Source organism: Grosmannia clavigera (genome assembly GCF_000143105.1).
Source record: "Grosmannia clavigera kw1407 unplaced genomic scaffold GCSC_89, whole genome shotgun sequence".
In the NCBI taxonomy this organism is placed as follows: Eukaryota; Fungi; Ascomycota; class Sordariomycetes; order Ophiostomatales; family Ophiostomataceae; genus Leptographium; species Leptographium clavigerum.
Window position 1 is genome coordinate 1,026,523 of NW_014040569.1, and position 16,449 is coordinate 1,042,971.

General features: G+C 51.3%; 3 protein-coding genes across 3 annotated transcripts; 1 reads left to right on the forward strand and 2 right to left on the reverse strand.

The window, feature by feature from the left end:
- Positions 1–121: 121 nt before the first annotated feature.
- CMQ_5524 (serine/threonine-protein phosphatase family) lies at positions 122–2,117 on the reverse strand (the record flags this gene model as incomplete). Its single annotated transcript, XM_014313111.1, has 3 exons — positions 122–1,778; positions 1,851–1,885; positions 1,965–2,117. The coding sequence occupies 3 exons, from the start codon at positions 2,115–2,117 to the stop codon at positions 122–124; spliced, it is 1,845 nt and encodes a 614-aa protein (XP_014168586.1).
- A 2,036-nt stretch (positions 2,118–4,153) lies between these two features.
- On the reverse strand, positions 4,154–5,057 carry CMQ_5686 (uncharacterized protein; the record flags this gene model as incomplete). Its single annotated transcript, XM_014313273.1, has 2 exons — positions 4,154–4,869; positions 4,925–5,057. The coding sequence occupies 2 exons, from the start codon at positions 5,055–5,057 to the stop codon at positions 4,154–4,156; spliced, it is 849 nt and encodes a 282-aa protein (XP_014168748.1).
- A 7,553-nt stretch (positions 5,058–12,610) lies between these two features.
- Positions 12,611–13,699, forward strand: CMQ_5646 (uncharacterized protein; the record flags this gene model as incomplete). The annotated part of the gene is made up of 2 exons (XM_014313233.1): positions 12,611–13,154; positions 13,479–13,699. The coding sequence occupies 2 exons, from the start codon at positions 12,611–12,613 to the stop codon at positions 13,697–13,699; spliced, it is 765 nt and encodes a 254-aa protein (XP_014168708.1).
- Between the last annotated feature and the right edge of the window lie 2,750 nt (positions 13,700–16,449).

Genomic DNA, 16,449 nt, shown 5'->3' on the forward strand with positions numbered 1-16,449 from the left:
AACCCAAAATGCGTAATTGCGCCTCAACTTCTGCTAATGATCTTCATGATATCTATATATAAAGCCCAAACTAACACTGCCACTTCCGTCAACACAGCCTGAATGCAACGCCGCCTTCTCTTCAGCAGTGCTGTCCCCAGTTCTCCTTGATCCAGCCGTTGAAATAGTCCGTGAACTTGCCCTCGAGGTACGTCTCAGTATCGGTCTCGGTATAGTGCTTGGAACTGTCGGCAGTGCTGTCATGGCCCGCGATCGCGAGCGCCTGAAGAACGAACTTGCCGACAAAGTCGAAGAAGACGAGATCGACCGTCTCTGGCTCGCCTTCGGCCGGAAATGCGGCCTCGGCCTGGATGCAGTTGGGGACGGGGTGGAACGGCAGCGGCGAGTGAATGGCATCGTCGCCGTCGGTGCCTGCATCATCCCACGTCGTGTAGCCGGCCACGAGTCGCGGATACGACTCTTCGCCCCCGAGCAACTTCTGCCGGTCGGCCCCATCCTCGTCGACAGCCGCCGCATGCCGCCTGCCCTTCATCGCATATTGCTCCGGCACGTTGAGCTCGCGCCAGTCCAAGCTGACATCCCCCGTCTTCTCGGCCAGGATGCGGTCTTGTCTGTTGAGGATTCCCAGCACCTGTTTGGCCAGCGCGTATGGCACATCTGGGATGAAGTAGATCAAATTTACAAACGGCGATACAATGAATGTCGTGTCGCGCGTAAAGGCACCCTTGAAGATATCGAAGCGTATGGCACCCGTGTTAGTCAGCACCAGCCGCGGCACATGTGCCCGGTCTGGTCGTACAATAGCCTCTGGTAGCACCCTGTCGCGCAGCAGCGTATACACGCTGTCCGGGCTGGTGTGCGGCCGGCGCTGCATCCAATAGTTCTTGGGAGCGCAGCCGAAGCGGCTGTCGAGCTGCAGGTCTGCACGGGCGTCGGTAATCAAGGCGCTGACGTTGAGGCCATGCTCTGTCGGAAAGGTCGAGGCGTTGAGGCCGCTGTGGTAGTAGAGCCCCAGCAGGTTGTTGTCGATGTAGCGGCGCCGGAACGTTGTCTTCGGCTCTTGCACACTGCTCACAGACATCCAGCCAATGGTCTCAAAGTAGCGACCGCTTGCAATGGCAAACGCCTTGTCGTCGAACCGGACGGCGTCGCGGACGTGAGCGTGGCCACCAAATATAGCAATGGGCGTGTCGGGGTTCTGTTCCCGGATGGCCTCGTATATGACCTGCAACTCGGCCATCCGCACGCCGACATGGCCAATCACCACAAACAGCTCTGCCGGCTCGTCGCGGATGGCCTGCTGGAACCACGGCTCGCGCACGGTCTGGCGCACCGGCTGCACCACTGTGTTGTTGGCGTTGCCCGTGAAGTCGAAGAGGAAGCCGAAGGCGACCACGTTGATCTTACGGTTCTTGGTCTGGAAGGCACGGTATCGCTGCGGCGACATAGCCTGCAGCTCGCCCGTCGCAGGTTCGATGTAGTCCAGGTTCGATGCCAGGTATTTGCCGCGGAAGTTGGGCACCGTCTGCTCATGCTCGCGCTCGGCCGTGTCGGCTTGGTACAGCTCGTGGTTGCCCGTACAGATGATGTCCATGTGCTGCTCTTTGAAGATGTCGTACGTGTACTGGCCCTTTGGCTGGGAGCCGTCGTAAAGCCCGTTGCCCTCGACTCGGTCGCCCGTGTCGACGAGCAGCAGGTCGACTCCCTCATTGTCGGCGTGACGTCGGAGGTGCTCGGCAAAGGAGACATAGTCGCCCCAGTCCGCAGAGTACTGAGACCTGTGATGGTCCTCAGATTAGCATCGTACACAGAAGCCTCCTGCAAGCGGCAACACGGGATGGCAGCCTTACTCCTGCAGATGTCCGCCATGCCAGCCATGGGTGTCCTGGTGTCGGAAACGCGATCAAGCAAGGTCAGACAAAGAGGTCGGACAGGGTGCCAAGCCAAGACGGCGGAAAACGTACAGTCGTGTGGAGGAAGTTGATGTCGCCCCATTGCAGCGGCCTCATTGGCGCTGGCACTGGGAAAGCAGCACTCGGCTGCATAGCTTGAGTCAGAGGAGCAAAGGCTGCTAGTCCGACTGCCACGGCAGATGCCGCTGCTTTGGAAAAGGCCATGGCAGTATTGCTGAACAGTCTGTCGGTGAACAGGTAGCGAAAACAGGAAACCAACGTGGTGGTGCGAAGTCGACCAGCGTTCACGTTGCCAGGGAAGTGCACCAAAGACGGCTAGAAAGAGCTTGTGACTGGCCTTGTCGTACCTGATAACGCCACTGCGTGTCTTTCTACTGGAGGCTCCGTATCTTATCTTCCTGCAAAGGCCTACGGCAGCCTTTCCACATTTGAGTTAGCGTTGATTATGTAAGATTCGTACCAGGCATTGAACGCCGCAACCAAAGGACACAAATGGTGTCTACAAGCTCGTTTGGACACATAATCCACAGTATGGAGTACGGAACTCGAAAAACTGGGCGAGCGGGCATCTTATACTACATAGTACGGTCGAACCGATCATAGATAAAAAGGTAGCATTCAACATGCTATTGCGGTCGAGCTTCATCCAGACCATAAAAATACCGGATGCAGAACAAGAACTAACACTTGTACAGCATCAGCCAAAAAAACCACACCATGAACAAGCCGTATTCTCATTGCCCAGACGCGGGATCGAACCGCGGACCTCCTGCTTACTAGGCAGGCGCAGCTACCACTGTGCTACCCGGGCTTTGGACTGTGATGTCCGACCAAGAGGAAACAGAGTATACGAAGACTATCTCAAGGTGTGCGAGGTCGGTATTCCCAGGCGTGGAAAAGGCATGGCTAACAGGATACTTGATACATACAAGCAAAAGCATTGCTTGTACTCCGAACATCCTTGCTAGATAGATTGATAGCTCCTAGTTAGGACGGGCCTTGTTTAGCAAAGAACATCTCCCGTCAAGTAGTTCGGGGAGGCAAAAAAAGAGCAATCTTAGCACTGCCCAGACGCGGGATCGAACCGCGGACCTCCTGCTTACTAGGCAGGCGCAGCTACCACTGTGCTACCCGGGCCTTGGGATTGCGATGTCCGTCCAAGGAGAATTAGGGCATAGGTATTCCGAGGGTTGTCTTGAACTGTGCAAGTTGTTATCTTGAACTTGGTGTTGCCAGCATAAAGGAGCTCTAGGTGCGCAGTCCCGATGGTGCTTTTGTCCGATTACCCCCAGCAGCAGTTCCTATTTTCTTGGATCCTGTTTTTATTTTCCGGATTACCAGTGATGTTCCTATCGTTACGTCCTAGCCGCCTGGCTTCTGGATCTCATCCGCGGTCAGGGAAACAAATTTACAGTGCAGTATGTAATGCAGGAATAATGGCAATAAGCTGGGACCGTTGTCAAGTGTGGGATAGGTAGATGGCCGCAAGATTGTAGATATCCAACTTTCAACCAAGTCGACGTTATTCCCTTGTACGCACGTAATCACGAGCTCTAAGACGGGGCGTAGCATGTATCGCCAAATGCTTGATAACAACTAACCACCCGCCGCCAATTGGGATCATCATATATGCTCGCAGAAATACTCTGTATATTCTCGAGACTCTTATCTTTCCATAGGTACACACGTTATCCAGCGTGCCGGGATAGTGCGTACGTACATAGCACAATAGGGTTTGAACCAAAAACAAACGCCCATAAACAAAAACACACAGGTTCCTCAGATATCGTATTCTTTCACAAACTGGCTTTGTTGTTGCATTTCTTGCCTTTCCCCAACCGTAGCAGAATTGTTTAGTGGGGGCAAAAAGTACTTTAACAAAAACAATACTGCCCAGACGCGGGATCGAACCGCGGACCTCCTGCTTACTAGGCAGGCGCAGCTACCACTGTGCTACCCGGGCTCATTGGTATTGCAGATGTCTTAGCAGCGTATATATAGTCAGCTGTGCTGAATAATCATGCTGCCGTGTTACTTGAATCTGTTTGTGCTTGCTGTCTAGAGAGTCCATGTTATTTACGAAACATGCAAGATGGTTCTTTAAGCCGCATATGTCTGTAGTTCACAAGTTTATTTTTTCCATTATCAATGGACAATATCGCTTACAATATTATGCATGAGCCATAACAGAGTACCAAAAATAGCGCCAGAACAGATCAACAGACATGCCAATCCCGATCTTACTGTTCCAAATGCCAAGCAAAAAGCTTTCGGAAAGCCTCCTTCCCGTTTTCCATTATGGTGTCACCGTGACATGGGATCAAGATGTCAAATTCCCATTTGTCGATCAGCTGTATCGCCTCGTTGAAACGGGGCCGGTTGCGAGAGCTGACAGCATACCAGTTGAAGCGCTGTCCTGCCAAGGGTGAGCCCGTGGTGGTCATCAACCGGTAGAATATGCGATTGATAACATTTGGATGCTCCACATTATGCCGTGTTTCAGCATCAGTGCGTGAGTACTGCTCGGTGGCCGGAAGATTCATCATCAGGTCGGCCTCGATGAGAACCCGGTCAGGCTTGTACAGAAGGATGATCTCCTTGTTTGGGTGGACGTCGTTATACACGACGGAGAAGTCGGCGTCAAAGTCAGGTGCAATCGAAATAGACTTATGCATTGACTGCCCGTCGGCCAGAACGGCAAAGAATTTGTCATCGACGCTTATCTTGGGATCGCTGCCCTTGGTGGCAGCTCGCTTCTCTGGCAGTCCAGCAGGCGCGATGATGCGTGCCTCTGGATAGGCCTTCACCCACTCAGATATGAAAATGTGGTGTTCAATGTCACCGGCAACGATGTACTTGACACCATGGCCGCCGCCAAGGCGTTCGACCACGGCGACTGCTTCTGGCGTCAACGCCACAGGCGAAAACAGCAACACGCCACCGCCGGAGAGTCGCACTAGTCGGCTGGTCAGCTACGAGACAGAAACACTGCAAAATAAAAGACTGCTCACCAACTGTGCCTCTGCCTCCGAAATAGATTACACCATGACGTAAGAACGGCACGGACAATGTGGTTATATTGGGTGTGATGTCCCGAACGACGAGAACGTCTGACGGATTAGCCGGGATGAGTTTGGACGACATTGTAAACGATCTTGTCGCAACTTGTTGACTGTGCGATGGCTTGAATAAGAATATTTTTGTCTGAAAGCGTGGCGTAATTGCTTCTAGGGTCCTGGCAGGTGCAAGAAGCTTTGTTTTCTGGCCAGAAAGTGCGGTAAAACTGCGGCTGGCGTAACGGGTCCTTGTTGGAGAGGTACTGGAGAAGTGTTCTGCGCAAGCGAGGCTGTGTTTTATACAATAGCGATAATCGTGACAGCGAAACATATCGGACAACTGTTGTCCCGGCAGACGAAAAATTAGCCGGTACTGTCACGAGCCCGATTGCAAGACTGCCTGTGACGACATTGCGTCGGGTGGTTCAGACAAGGGGTGATTACTAATAACCAGACTCTACGGTACAGCGATATTTGGAATCAATTTTGGCTATGACCAGGTCAAACGCATTGTAAACCAAGAAGCTAGACCCTGAATGTCATTCAGGGCCGAAGCTTCACATTCAAGACCGGGTCAGAGCCATCTTGGCATCGTACGTCCTCGTGTTTTCGAGGCCCAGTGAGGAGATTGTGTCGCCACGGTTGCTTTCGAGTATTATAAGGGCAAAGCATACGCCGGGCCAGCTACATACGACGTGAAAAGCAAGAGAGCTTTCCTATTTGTTTGCGGAAGATAAGTGGCGTTTCAGGTTCCTCCACGGAGCTTGTAGTGGCTCCTTTCATTGCATCTTAACTAATCAATTGCGGGATTTCGCATGCCGCTTACGTATGCTAATACGAGTATTTTTGGAATCATTACGCCGTAATCCGTAATCCGTACGGAGTGCGGAGTACGGAATACTTTGTCATCAACCGTGTCATGTCCCACTTTAATTGGAACCCGCATTGGTGCTCCCCAGCCTACCTGTCAAGTACCTTTTGTATAGGAATTATATATAAAAAATACTTCAAAAAACTACAGCTTAAAACAGCTAATATAAATCAAACAATGTATTTATAAGTCAAAGTTAAGTATTTTAAGCTAAATGATAGTGTAAAGTTTTAGTATACTATTAAAAAATATGTATAACTCTTTCACTTCTTATGTAAAAATATAAGAATATAATAGATACAAAGTTTTTATTTACTTTCTTAAAGAAAAAGCTTAGCAATTATACTTGAAAAAAATAAATAAAAGCGAATGTTTTTAGTTAGTCATTATCCTTACTTTTTACTATATTCTACAGAATATAAAGATTTGTTTTTCTTAAGCCTGAAAAAGTAACCTGTGCGTGAGTAAAAACAAATTAGGCGGGCTAGGAAGCAGTTTACAGAGTACGACTTAAGATACGACGTAGTTGGTGCACGTTCTGCATATTCCAATTGAAGTGGGACGTAGCACGGTCACGGAATACGGAGTACTCCGTAGTCCGCAATCCGTATGTAAGATTTTGTGTGATTCGCGTGCTCGGAGCAAGGTTATACCGGATCCGCAACGTCCCAAGCGGAGTATTTACTCCGAGCAATACAGCCTTTTCAAGCCGAGGTTCTCCACAATAGCCGCCAGCCGGTGTTCGAAGACTCCCAGCTGCCGAGTGCTCATAGCCGGCGTTTTTTGACGTCCCGGGTCTCCCGTTTTCGTTTTGGACAAAGCTGTGGGAACGCAATGCAGCACAGAAGCGGTCGAGAAGTTTACGTCAAATGGGCAAAGACGAACAGACATCTGATATTATCTTATCGAAACTTATCCGCCTGGAATAGCCTACGCACACTCTTTACAGCCAGAAGACACAATGGGCTTGCGACTACGATATTGCGTCGCATTTAATTGCAGGAAATCCTCCCTTGCAGCAAGACGCTGGAAGGAAGTGTAGTGGATCCAGCCGGGCAACGCACATTTTAGCGTTTCCCAAAATACACATAGTGTGCGATACAGGCCAGATTCGATCGATTTCCATGCCGCTTGATTATGAGTTGCAAAGCCCGACTTGAGCGTACGATTCCGAGCTTGAAGTATGGCAGGAAAGCACCCAATGATTGTGTGATGAAAATATGCCATCTCCTGCAGCCATGTATCGTCCACAGGATGATTGCCCGCCAGCAGACGGGATATTCGCTTGATTGCTCTGGACGCTCTCAACTCGCATGCAATTGCTAACACGGAGCAAATAGTAAGACGTCTTTGTGTCTCACAGATTACATCTCCGCTAATAGTTGTCAAAGTATCTTGCCCCAAGATCGCTTAGCTTTCTATACACATAGTATAGCCGCGGCAGATTCATGTATATCATACATATGTAAGATGTCTTTAATTACCTTGCCGATCAAAGTGTCAAAAAAACAAAGTATGTAATTTACATAGCAGGTAGCGTCTTGGAGTCCGCGGACGTTCCGTTTGACCTATCTTCAAATGTCGGTCTAAGATATAAGATATCTTACGTCTAGCTCGTGCCACACCCCCACGGCCTGTATCTTAAGATACTACAGATCAGGGCCCGTTACGAATCACGTACGGGGGACTCCTACTAATAGGTTGTGTGCTTCCCTTCGAACTGGGTACTTTCGACTCAGTAACAGGCCAGTCACATTTTGGGTTAGGTCTGTTGCATTGAATGCTCGGAGTATTATCTAGTTTGACATTTGTTTCCTATCAATGTAGCAATGCCGGACTTCCACCGAACTTTTTGGTTATGGGATTATCATGGTCATAGTCATCCAAAAGTAAAAAAAGAGATTGGAGAAGATTCGATGAGACTAAAAAAAAACCCCAGAAATCGATAGTACTAACTAGTACCAGATGCGTTGGACCTCTTACAATGCCCAGCTCGCCGTCCAACAGCACAATGTAGAGTTCGCCACGGTTTTGGCGCCGGCATAGACGAAGGCTGTCATGTGTCAAAGTTTCAACGGTGATGGCTTGTGTGACGTGTAGCATAAGGCCTGCTAGCGCGACATCTCCGGCCATAAAATAGCTCTTAGGCACTGCGTGCAGAATAATTCTGCAATACGCGCACACATTTATAAGCTAGGCCACATCTAATACTACTACGGATAATGTACCGCTCTTTGGTTCTACATAGTATCTTGCAATGGTTGCCTAGATGGGAGACATAGGTGATGAGAGAGGAAGCGGAAGAGAACCTCTAGTGAAGCGAGAAGAATATTGCCTCAGCCTTGCCAAGTCCGTCTTAGTCAATGCGCAAAGGAGACTGGCAAATCAAGTGGCTGCTTGGCGCTTTCTTCAAGTAAAGATGGCGGTAGTGTGGGCACCATCATTATCAAAGGCAGACTTGATTGTATTCGCTCGCTATACGAGCACGAGTGGCAGGGGGAAGATGGAGAGAAATGGCGCTGACAGAAGCATGTCGCAGGAGGAGGGGGGCAGGTGATGTGTTCGGTGGGGAGGGGAATGTGGTATGTGCAGAAGGAGCATGAAAGGCGAAGACGACGGAGTACAGAAATATCTTAAGATAAGATACATGATGCATTGCCTAGATCCCAGGGTTTCAACTGGTGTGCTCCGTACGGAGAGTAGAGATAGGATACTATGTAAGATACTCCGTACATGGTAAGATATCTTAGCTTACAGACGTATAGAGACAGGGGTAAGGTATCTTGCGACAAGGGGCACGCACAGAATGAATTTAATTCCAGAGCAGTTGTAAAAAAAATAATAAGCTAATAACAGCACCGAAAAACTACCTGTATCTTGCTGGGAAGAGTCGGGACATAGTCGAGATTTCGGTCACGAAATGGGTACAGCCTCCGGGAAAGGGGCCGACTGGAAGGGGCTGGCTAAACAATAATCTTGCTGGCTATTTTAGCCTGCGCTCTAAGCCATGCAGGACTAGGAAGATGCAAACGGTAGGCAGCAGATGGCGGCTCGAAGACCACTCACGGGTTCCGTTTCGAGAAGCCAGCTCGCCCACGTTTTGCACCGCGGCGGAGACCCCCTCATTCTCCTTGCCGTTTTGTGAGCTGTGCCCCGCCAGCGGCCTTCTGTTTTCACCAACCCACATCCTATTGTAGACTAGCGTGTACAATGAATGGGTCACGGCTGAACCGGAAGGTACGCGCCCAGAACCGCTACTGGAGTGTTTCTTGTTCTCTCAACATGCCATGCCTAGTGCTCTCAGTAGGCGAGCGGGCTAGCACTCGAGAGACTTACCGCCCTCTTTCCTTCCTTTCCTGGTCCCTTTTACTGTTCTTTTCCTTCTTTACTTCCTTTTTCCCAGGTAGCGTGAAGCCCGTTGAAGAACGGGTTCAGCAGAGCTAGCATTGTTGCAATATATCGTGCGATCTGAATATGGTAGGTCCACTCTCACGTTGTCCAAGTTTTCCTGGTTTCCAAGCACCATTGTGTCTTGCTATACTATGTGCTACTATGTACTATGTATGTAAGATACACTCGTAGTGGCATACGTAAACCGGCCTGCTGAGCTACTGGCCCCAGTCTGTGCGTTTAACTTTGCAGGTTTTGGCTGCCGCGGCTGTCCTGGTGCAGATCCGGCAACCCGCCACACATATTGAACAGGGATTTTCCTGGTTTCGACACTGCACGCTTGAAACCAATGCAGCTTGAGCCAGTGCGGCCATTGGATATGTGCAAATCTGAGGATTGACAAAATGGTACTATGTAGCAACTGTGCCAGACCTGTGCTCCTTACATTTGCCGCTGGTCCAGGGAACAAAGTTTGAAGCCTTCGTTTTGAGATACAAGTACCATGTAAGATACATGCAGGTCGGCCATCTCGCACAAACAGGTAAGCCCGGTCATTCGGACGCTGCCGTATAATATATGAGTCGCCTGGATTGAGTGCTCGTATCTCGTGCTTGCATCTCCGATACAATATCGCATGCATCGACCAGGGTCCCGTGAGATCCTTTCTTCCGCATTCCATTCCCATCTTTGCCCAGCCAACATACGATAGGAAGGATTCCAGAAAAGATGCAACCTGCAACCTGCAACCTGCAACCTGCAGCCCGCTCGTATGCCACACATTTCGGCGGGTGCTCACAACTGTTGCAGTTCTTCTTCGCCCTGGTCTGCTTGTTGTAATTAGCCAATAGCGGCTGATCCTGGCCGGTCAGCTATCCCCCCTTGTATCTTACTCCGTAAGATACATACTCACAGGACGGAGTATCGTATCTGATATATCCTACAGAACCCGTAGTCTGCCCCTGCCTTTTGCCTTACTATGTAATATTCTCCACTCGGAATAACTCCTGCCTTTTGCCCCCCCTTTCATGAGCACTAGCCGACTGGGGGCTGAAAGTCCAAGGCTGCTAATATGTATTTTACCAGCAGAGCACTCAGTCGTCCAGACTTGCCTTTGCGCCCACAACCACCCTCGCCAATCATCTGAGATGCTTTGCGTTTGTGCATGTCTCAGAAGACATTAGGCGGGACTTACGGATACTACTAGTGTATTCGTATCCTATAAATCGTCGGTATGCTTGCAATGACCGAGTTGATTTGCAGTGCAGGGCATGGGCAAGAAAAGAAACCTAGATGCAAGCTGCAGAGTGCCCCCCCAGCCACAGTGATCCTTGCGTATCAAGCATTTTACCCATTTCCCACTAACCCCCCACCCCTTTTCGTATCATGTCTCCTTGCGTCCTATTTGTTACTATGTACTCCGTAACTCTGTGCAGTCACTAGCCCTCTGGACTGCCTCTGGATCGCCAAGGCAAAATGCGCAAAGTGCGCAAGAAAATGGGAAGGGTGGAGGCAGTACTATGTAGACAGCAAAGATCGCCGAGCCAACAGCGTCGCCATATCCTGTCAACTCGATGGCTATTTTAGTCTAAACGGACGGCTGGATCGGAATGGGGATTTAGGAGAGCAAAATACATAATAAGACTAAGAAAAGCAAGGGAGATTGGCCAAAACATTTGGAAAGAACGAACTGCCACTAGCTCCAGGCCTTGTTAGTTGCCTTATTTGGGTATGCACGCGGTCAGGCTTGTCCTCCCTTCCTTCCCAGATTCGCAGGCGAACACTCACCATGGCATAAAACGCACATCCAAGCCATCGCCACTACGGCATCATATCTGACCATTACGGAGTATGTAATTTACCACCCCCGCAGACTATGCTTTGCGCGATTACTCGATACTAGACCGCTGCGTGCGCCCTATCTACTCGTACTTCCTACGGAGTACTGTCGGTCTAACACTAGACTTCCGCCTCGGCAGGGCCAACCGAAAAAAGCTGCCAGGATGCAAGATTGCCAGGGTGTCCTTCTCGCAATCGGCGTCGACAACCGGCCTCGTGATGATCGTGGCAGGGAACTAGTTGAGCTCGGACACGTCAGGTGGAGAGAAGGTCAGTGAGTCCGGAGAGGCGAGCACCCCATGTCGTCCCAGAATCCCAACGTTTGCGCGTATCGCTCCGGACGCACCCCCCCTCCGCCATATAGCAGCTGTGGCTGTATAAGCCAGCCCTCTACAGTGTTTTATCAGCACTGACGGCGGTGATTTTTATCCACCCTTGGCACAGCTCCGTCCTGCCCTTGCTTTGTCGATGATGGAGAAGCGAGACTGTCAAAAGCGGGGCCTCTGTAAACCGAGGAAAAGCAAACGGCTCTCGTTTGATATGACACTATACGAAGGTGACGAATGGATTGCATCTGCTAGCACGGATATATTCGATTCAGGCTGTCTCTTGCCAACTTCCAAGAATTTCCATGACGCTGCACTAGTGCCAATGCACGAGCAATGGCATTGTAACGCTGCCGGTGACCATATGAAGGAAGCTTGCAGCAGGGATGAAGATCAAGGCAAGACAGGAACGGAGCACTAGCGACAACGGCAGGACCAACAGTCCGGAGTGAGTGCTCGAAACAGAGAGAAAACTGCCGGCCCAGGCTAACGCCTTACAATGTCCTATTTGAAGGATACGGCAAGCTGCGCCTAGAAGTGTCTAAAGACAGGCGCTGAACTCTGAAGGAGGTAGGTGAAATACCCGGTGATGGCGATCAGTCAGCTGGCTGCGCTGGGTTGGCATCAAAGACGGAGTGTAATACCTACCAACAGCAGAAGAGCAGGAGATATTCAGACCGCAGTCGTTCTGTTCTAGTCCCAGAAAGAATCCCCAGACCCATCCAGCGGCTATTTCTCGTCTCGTTCGCCCGCCAGCCAAGCTATCCAACCGAGTATCCATATATTGACCTGTCTGCACCTCCGTGCTTTGTCCTCTTGTCTTCATTCGATCTCGCCTGCTTTCTTCTTCCTCTCGAGCCGCCATCCCCATCCTCCTCGTCCTCCTCGTCCTCCTGCACCTACGCCTGCACTTGCACCTACTATCTAGAATACCCACACACTCTTGCATCAACATCCACATGCACCTTCACACCCCAGGCTAGGTGTTGTCCTAGTACACTTTAACCCACTCCTCATACATATCACACACTATTCTATTTAGTCCTCTTGACCCCCGTCCCTCCCCAGATTAACTTCCCACCCAAGTGTTTCATTGCTCTGTCTCTTACTTTTTCCTTGCTCTTCAACCCTGCCCGTACCTATACAGGTCATCGACAAGGACGGCACATTGCCGTTGATAGTGGCAGCATCAAGGAGCACAATACTACTCACGGCGACATGGGCCTCCACGTAACCCCATATGGCACTTTCTACGTTCAGCGCAGTCTGCGCACCGGCGAAGTGATGCAAGTGTTGCCTGTTCGGCGACCGGAAACACCCAGCCACCTGCCGTCTGTCGACTCTCTGGGTATTACTGACAATTTCATCGAGCGTCGCCGCGCTTCCATCGCTGCAACCAATGCCCGAGCCTCGCACCCCCAGGACTCTCTGCAGCGCGAGCTTGCCTCCGCCGGTGGAGAGCGCCTCTTGGAGACAGGTAAGGCGGTGTTGGCGCAGCGGGACGATGGCGATGTTGAAATGAACATGGGTAATGGCAATGGCAGCGGCAGCGGCAGCGGCCGAGGAAACGAGGCTGGCGGGACATTTTCTGCTCCTGCAGCACCGGGTTGTGACAGCAGCAGCAGCAACAGCAGCTCTCACCATCATCGCCACCACCACCAAGTGAACACCGACCCCCATCACCCAGAGATGGTTTTTGTCCCCCGCCGCCAATGGCAACGGTACCGCACGTGCTTCCGGTCCGTCCCTGGCCTGAAGCGCTGTAGGTTGCATGTCTTGGTGGGGCGGATGGCAGAAGAAGAGGGGGAAGTCGGACAAGGACGCTCAGCTAATGTGTTTCTTTCTTTCCCCCTCGGCGTCCGCAGACCTCAACGAGAGCCGGTCAATCTTCCATCCTTTTGCCAGATAGATTCGGCCAGGGCTCTGAGCCAAGACGGACAGTATGAGCACTACGAGCAGCACAGTCACAATCAACAACAACAGCAGCAACGACAGCACCATCACCAGCACCAACGCCAGCACCAACAACCTTGTTCCGGGCGACACAACCCTCACCATCACCACGGTGTACCGTACAATCATGCAGGTCGCAGTCGCAGCAGCAGTACGAGCAGCCACACTAATAGTGCTAGTAGCATGACTAGCCAGGACAGCGCGAGCAGCACGAGCACAGCAGTCTATTTTCCCTTGCAAGACTGCCACCCCAGCGGCAGTAGCAGTGTTGGAGGCGCCAACATCGACGTGGCGCCAGCAGCACCTGCGGGCTTCCGCTATCAACAGCAGCGGCATCGCACAGATAGGCTGTAGGTACATCAAAGAGAGTGGCGGCGGCGTTTCGGTCCAAATTTGTCCTGGTGCCCAAGCCAAACCCACTAGCCCCCTCCAAGGCACGACATCTTCTCGGGTTGGCCGCGGTTGCTTACCATTTTCCTCCGCTTGTCTTGTTTGTAGGCCCAGCCACGTTGCCACAGACCGGAATCATTTTCCCGCTACTACCACTGCCAACCCAGCATCGCTACGGACAACCTCCACATCCAAGTCCCGTAAAAACAGGACTGTCTGGAATATACGTACGCTGCAGCCACGAAAAAGAAGGCCGAGAAGGGCTACAGGTGGCGAATCTGACGACGAGGACGATGATAATGATTATGACGAACCACAAAAGGTCGAGACGCATGTAGAGACACATGTAAATGGAGACAGCGACGGCGAATGACTTGTTCCTTTTCACATTGCGTTCTGAACAATTGGCCGGATTTCACCATTCTTTTTTCCTTGCTATTTTCAGGTTGTTCTATTTTTCTACTACCCCAGTCTGGTCTTTCTATCTAGACCAGGTTCTGTCCTTAGTTGCTTGGAACTGGCAGCTGGGTATATTGACAAAGTACTGCCTTTTACAAATACTACCGTTAATGACATACCCAAGAGCTGAGAAGTGGCGGCAGTCTTTATTTTTCAATGGTTGTATACTCTGTAGCGCGGCGGTGTCCTTGTTTTTTTTCGGTAATATTGGTCCTGTACGAGTTCACTGATACGTCGGCGACGGGACTGCGGCATGCTATGTGCCGTGGGTATAGAACGGCGCAAGAGCTAAGGCACAACCCATGCAGCTGTTTTCTGGCTGGAGCGATCCTGGCAACATCCGACATGCAACCCCCATCCATCTTTTTCTACCGTGCCGGAGATTTGGGCGGAGCTCAAAAAGCGTGGCAGTTCTTGTGTGGTACATAAACCCGACTTCTGGCTGAAGTTGATCGGGTGCATCTGATTGGCCACGTATTATTCGAGAGAAGATCTGATCTTTCCACGAGCGGCGCAAAAATTGCCATTACCAGAAGGCCGGCAGGCGGCGGTCAAAACGATCAGCAGGTTAAGGACTCCGTATGTGACGATGTCCCATAGTAGACCGGAAGAGGAGCATGTTAACATAACCCTTACTCATGTTTCACGTGTGCGGACTCCATAGTTCGGCAGATCTCTGTTCTATCTCTATTTGGAGTACGGAGTATGAACTGGACTGCCTGCTCGGGTTTCTTGCTTTCCATTTTGCCTCCTGCATTGTTGCCTCTCGTCAGTTTTTCCCCTGTTTCTGTCATTTATGCCGCAGGCGCATATGCGTATTCGTATGCACGGAGGCAACGTGCCGGCAAACGTGTTAGCCGGGGTACTCAGCATTATTGCTCCGTGCAAGAGCCTAGAGACCTTTTCAGCTGAGTCGCTCGGGTTCATGCGACACATCACATTTGTCGCGAGTCATTTGTCCATACGGCGCACTGGGCAAAAGGTGAAGAGGGAAAAAAGAAAAGAAGAAGCCTGTCGTGGCACGTCAGTTATGCTCGTAGTCCTTTCCTCTTTTCTCTTCCCTCTTCCTGTCTCCTGTCAGCTTCGTTTTGTCTTCCGGCCTTTCCGTCTTTGCCACTCCTGTTTCGTTGAGGCGAAGGGGTGTACGAGTACGGAGTGTTGCGTCCTCCTCGCAACCTACTCGTCAAATAACAAAATGACGACTGACAATCATGCGGCTCTGCTTTGTCTGGGCTGGGTGGAAGCCTGGCTCGCTCCGTTACCCGTTACCCGCCGCACCTGTTATAGCTGTGTTCCTCTGGCAGTTTTCCGCCTTGACCATTCGGACAGTTTCGTCGAGACACTCTCCTAGGAGCAGCCCCAATTCTCCGCTGTCAGATATTATGTATAGATTGGGCATCATGTACTCGGTACTCGCACATGGGCTCTTTGAAATAGCGCGCCAAAAAAATAAACAAAAAAGCCCCGGCGTCGTGCATCACCGACCATCTACCGATGCAAAGGTCGTACGACACCTTGGCATCGTAAGGCGCACACCTTGCCGAGTGGACGGGACGGCAGCTGGAGCAGCCGGAATAAGCGGCTAGAGAGCCTGGCAGATCCGCAATTCCTGCATGGGAGCAGCAGCCCTTCCCCTACTCGTGCCGGGACCGTGGGCCGGTGCCGGAACAGAGGACCATGTGCACGCTTCCTTGAAGAACGTGCGTGCAAGAGCGGCTGTCCGGACCATCCTGCTTTTTTCTTTCTGTCCCGGCATGTCTTTCGAGCTATTGGCTGTCCGGTGCATCCCGAGCCATGGCTGTCGAAGTGGCTAGCTGCTCTTCCCTGCCTTGGCGGCATGTCTGCATGCGCGCGCGAGACCGCCGCGTGCAAGGGACTGGCTGCTCTGGGTGGGCACGCGGAAATTGCGCCTGGCGTCGTCCGGACACAAAGTGAAGGATCGTGAAGACCCAGTCGTCTGCTTGATCCTTGCGTTCCAAGGCCATCCTCCCGATCGCTCCTTCCTCGTTTATGGCCTTGTCGGCTAACCGAAACATCGGCCGAGCCAAAGAGAACAGCGGTCACATGCCGGCTATCTAGTCAGACGTATGCAGGAGGCCAAGAAGAGCAAGCAAAGTGCAACAAGGTCTAGGATTGCGGAGCTGACAGTCAATAAAGCCAAGCTAAGACTTGACCGTAGACTGCCACAAGAAAAGCAGTATAGCGATCGCATTCTATCATACAGAGGATGTACAGTATGGACACAGAGATTCGTC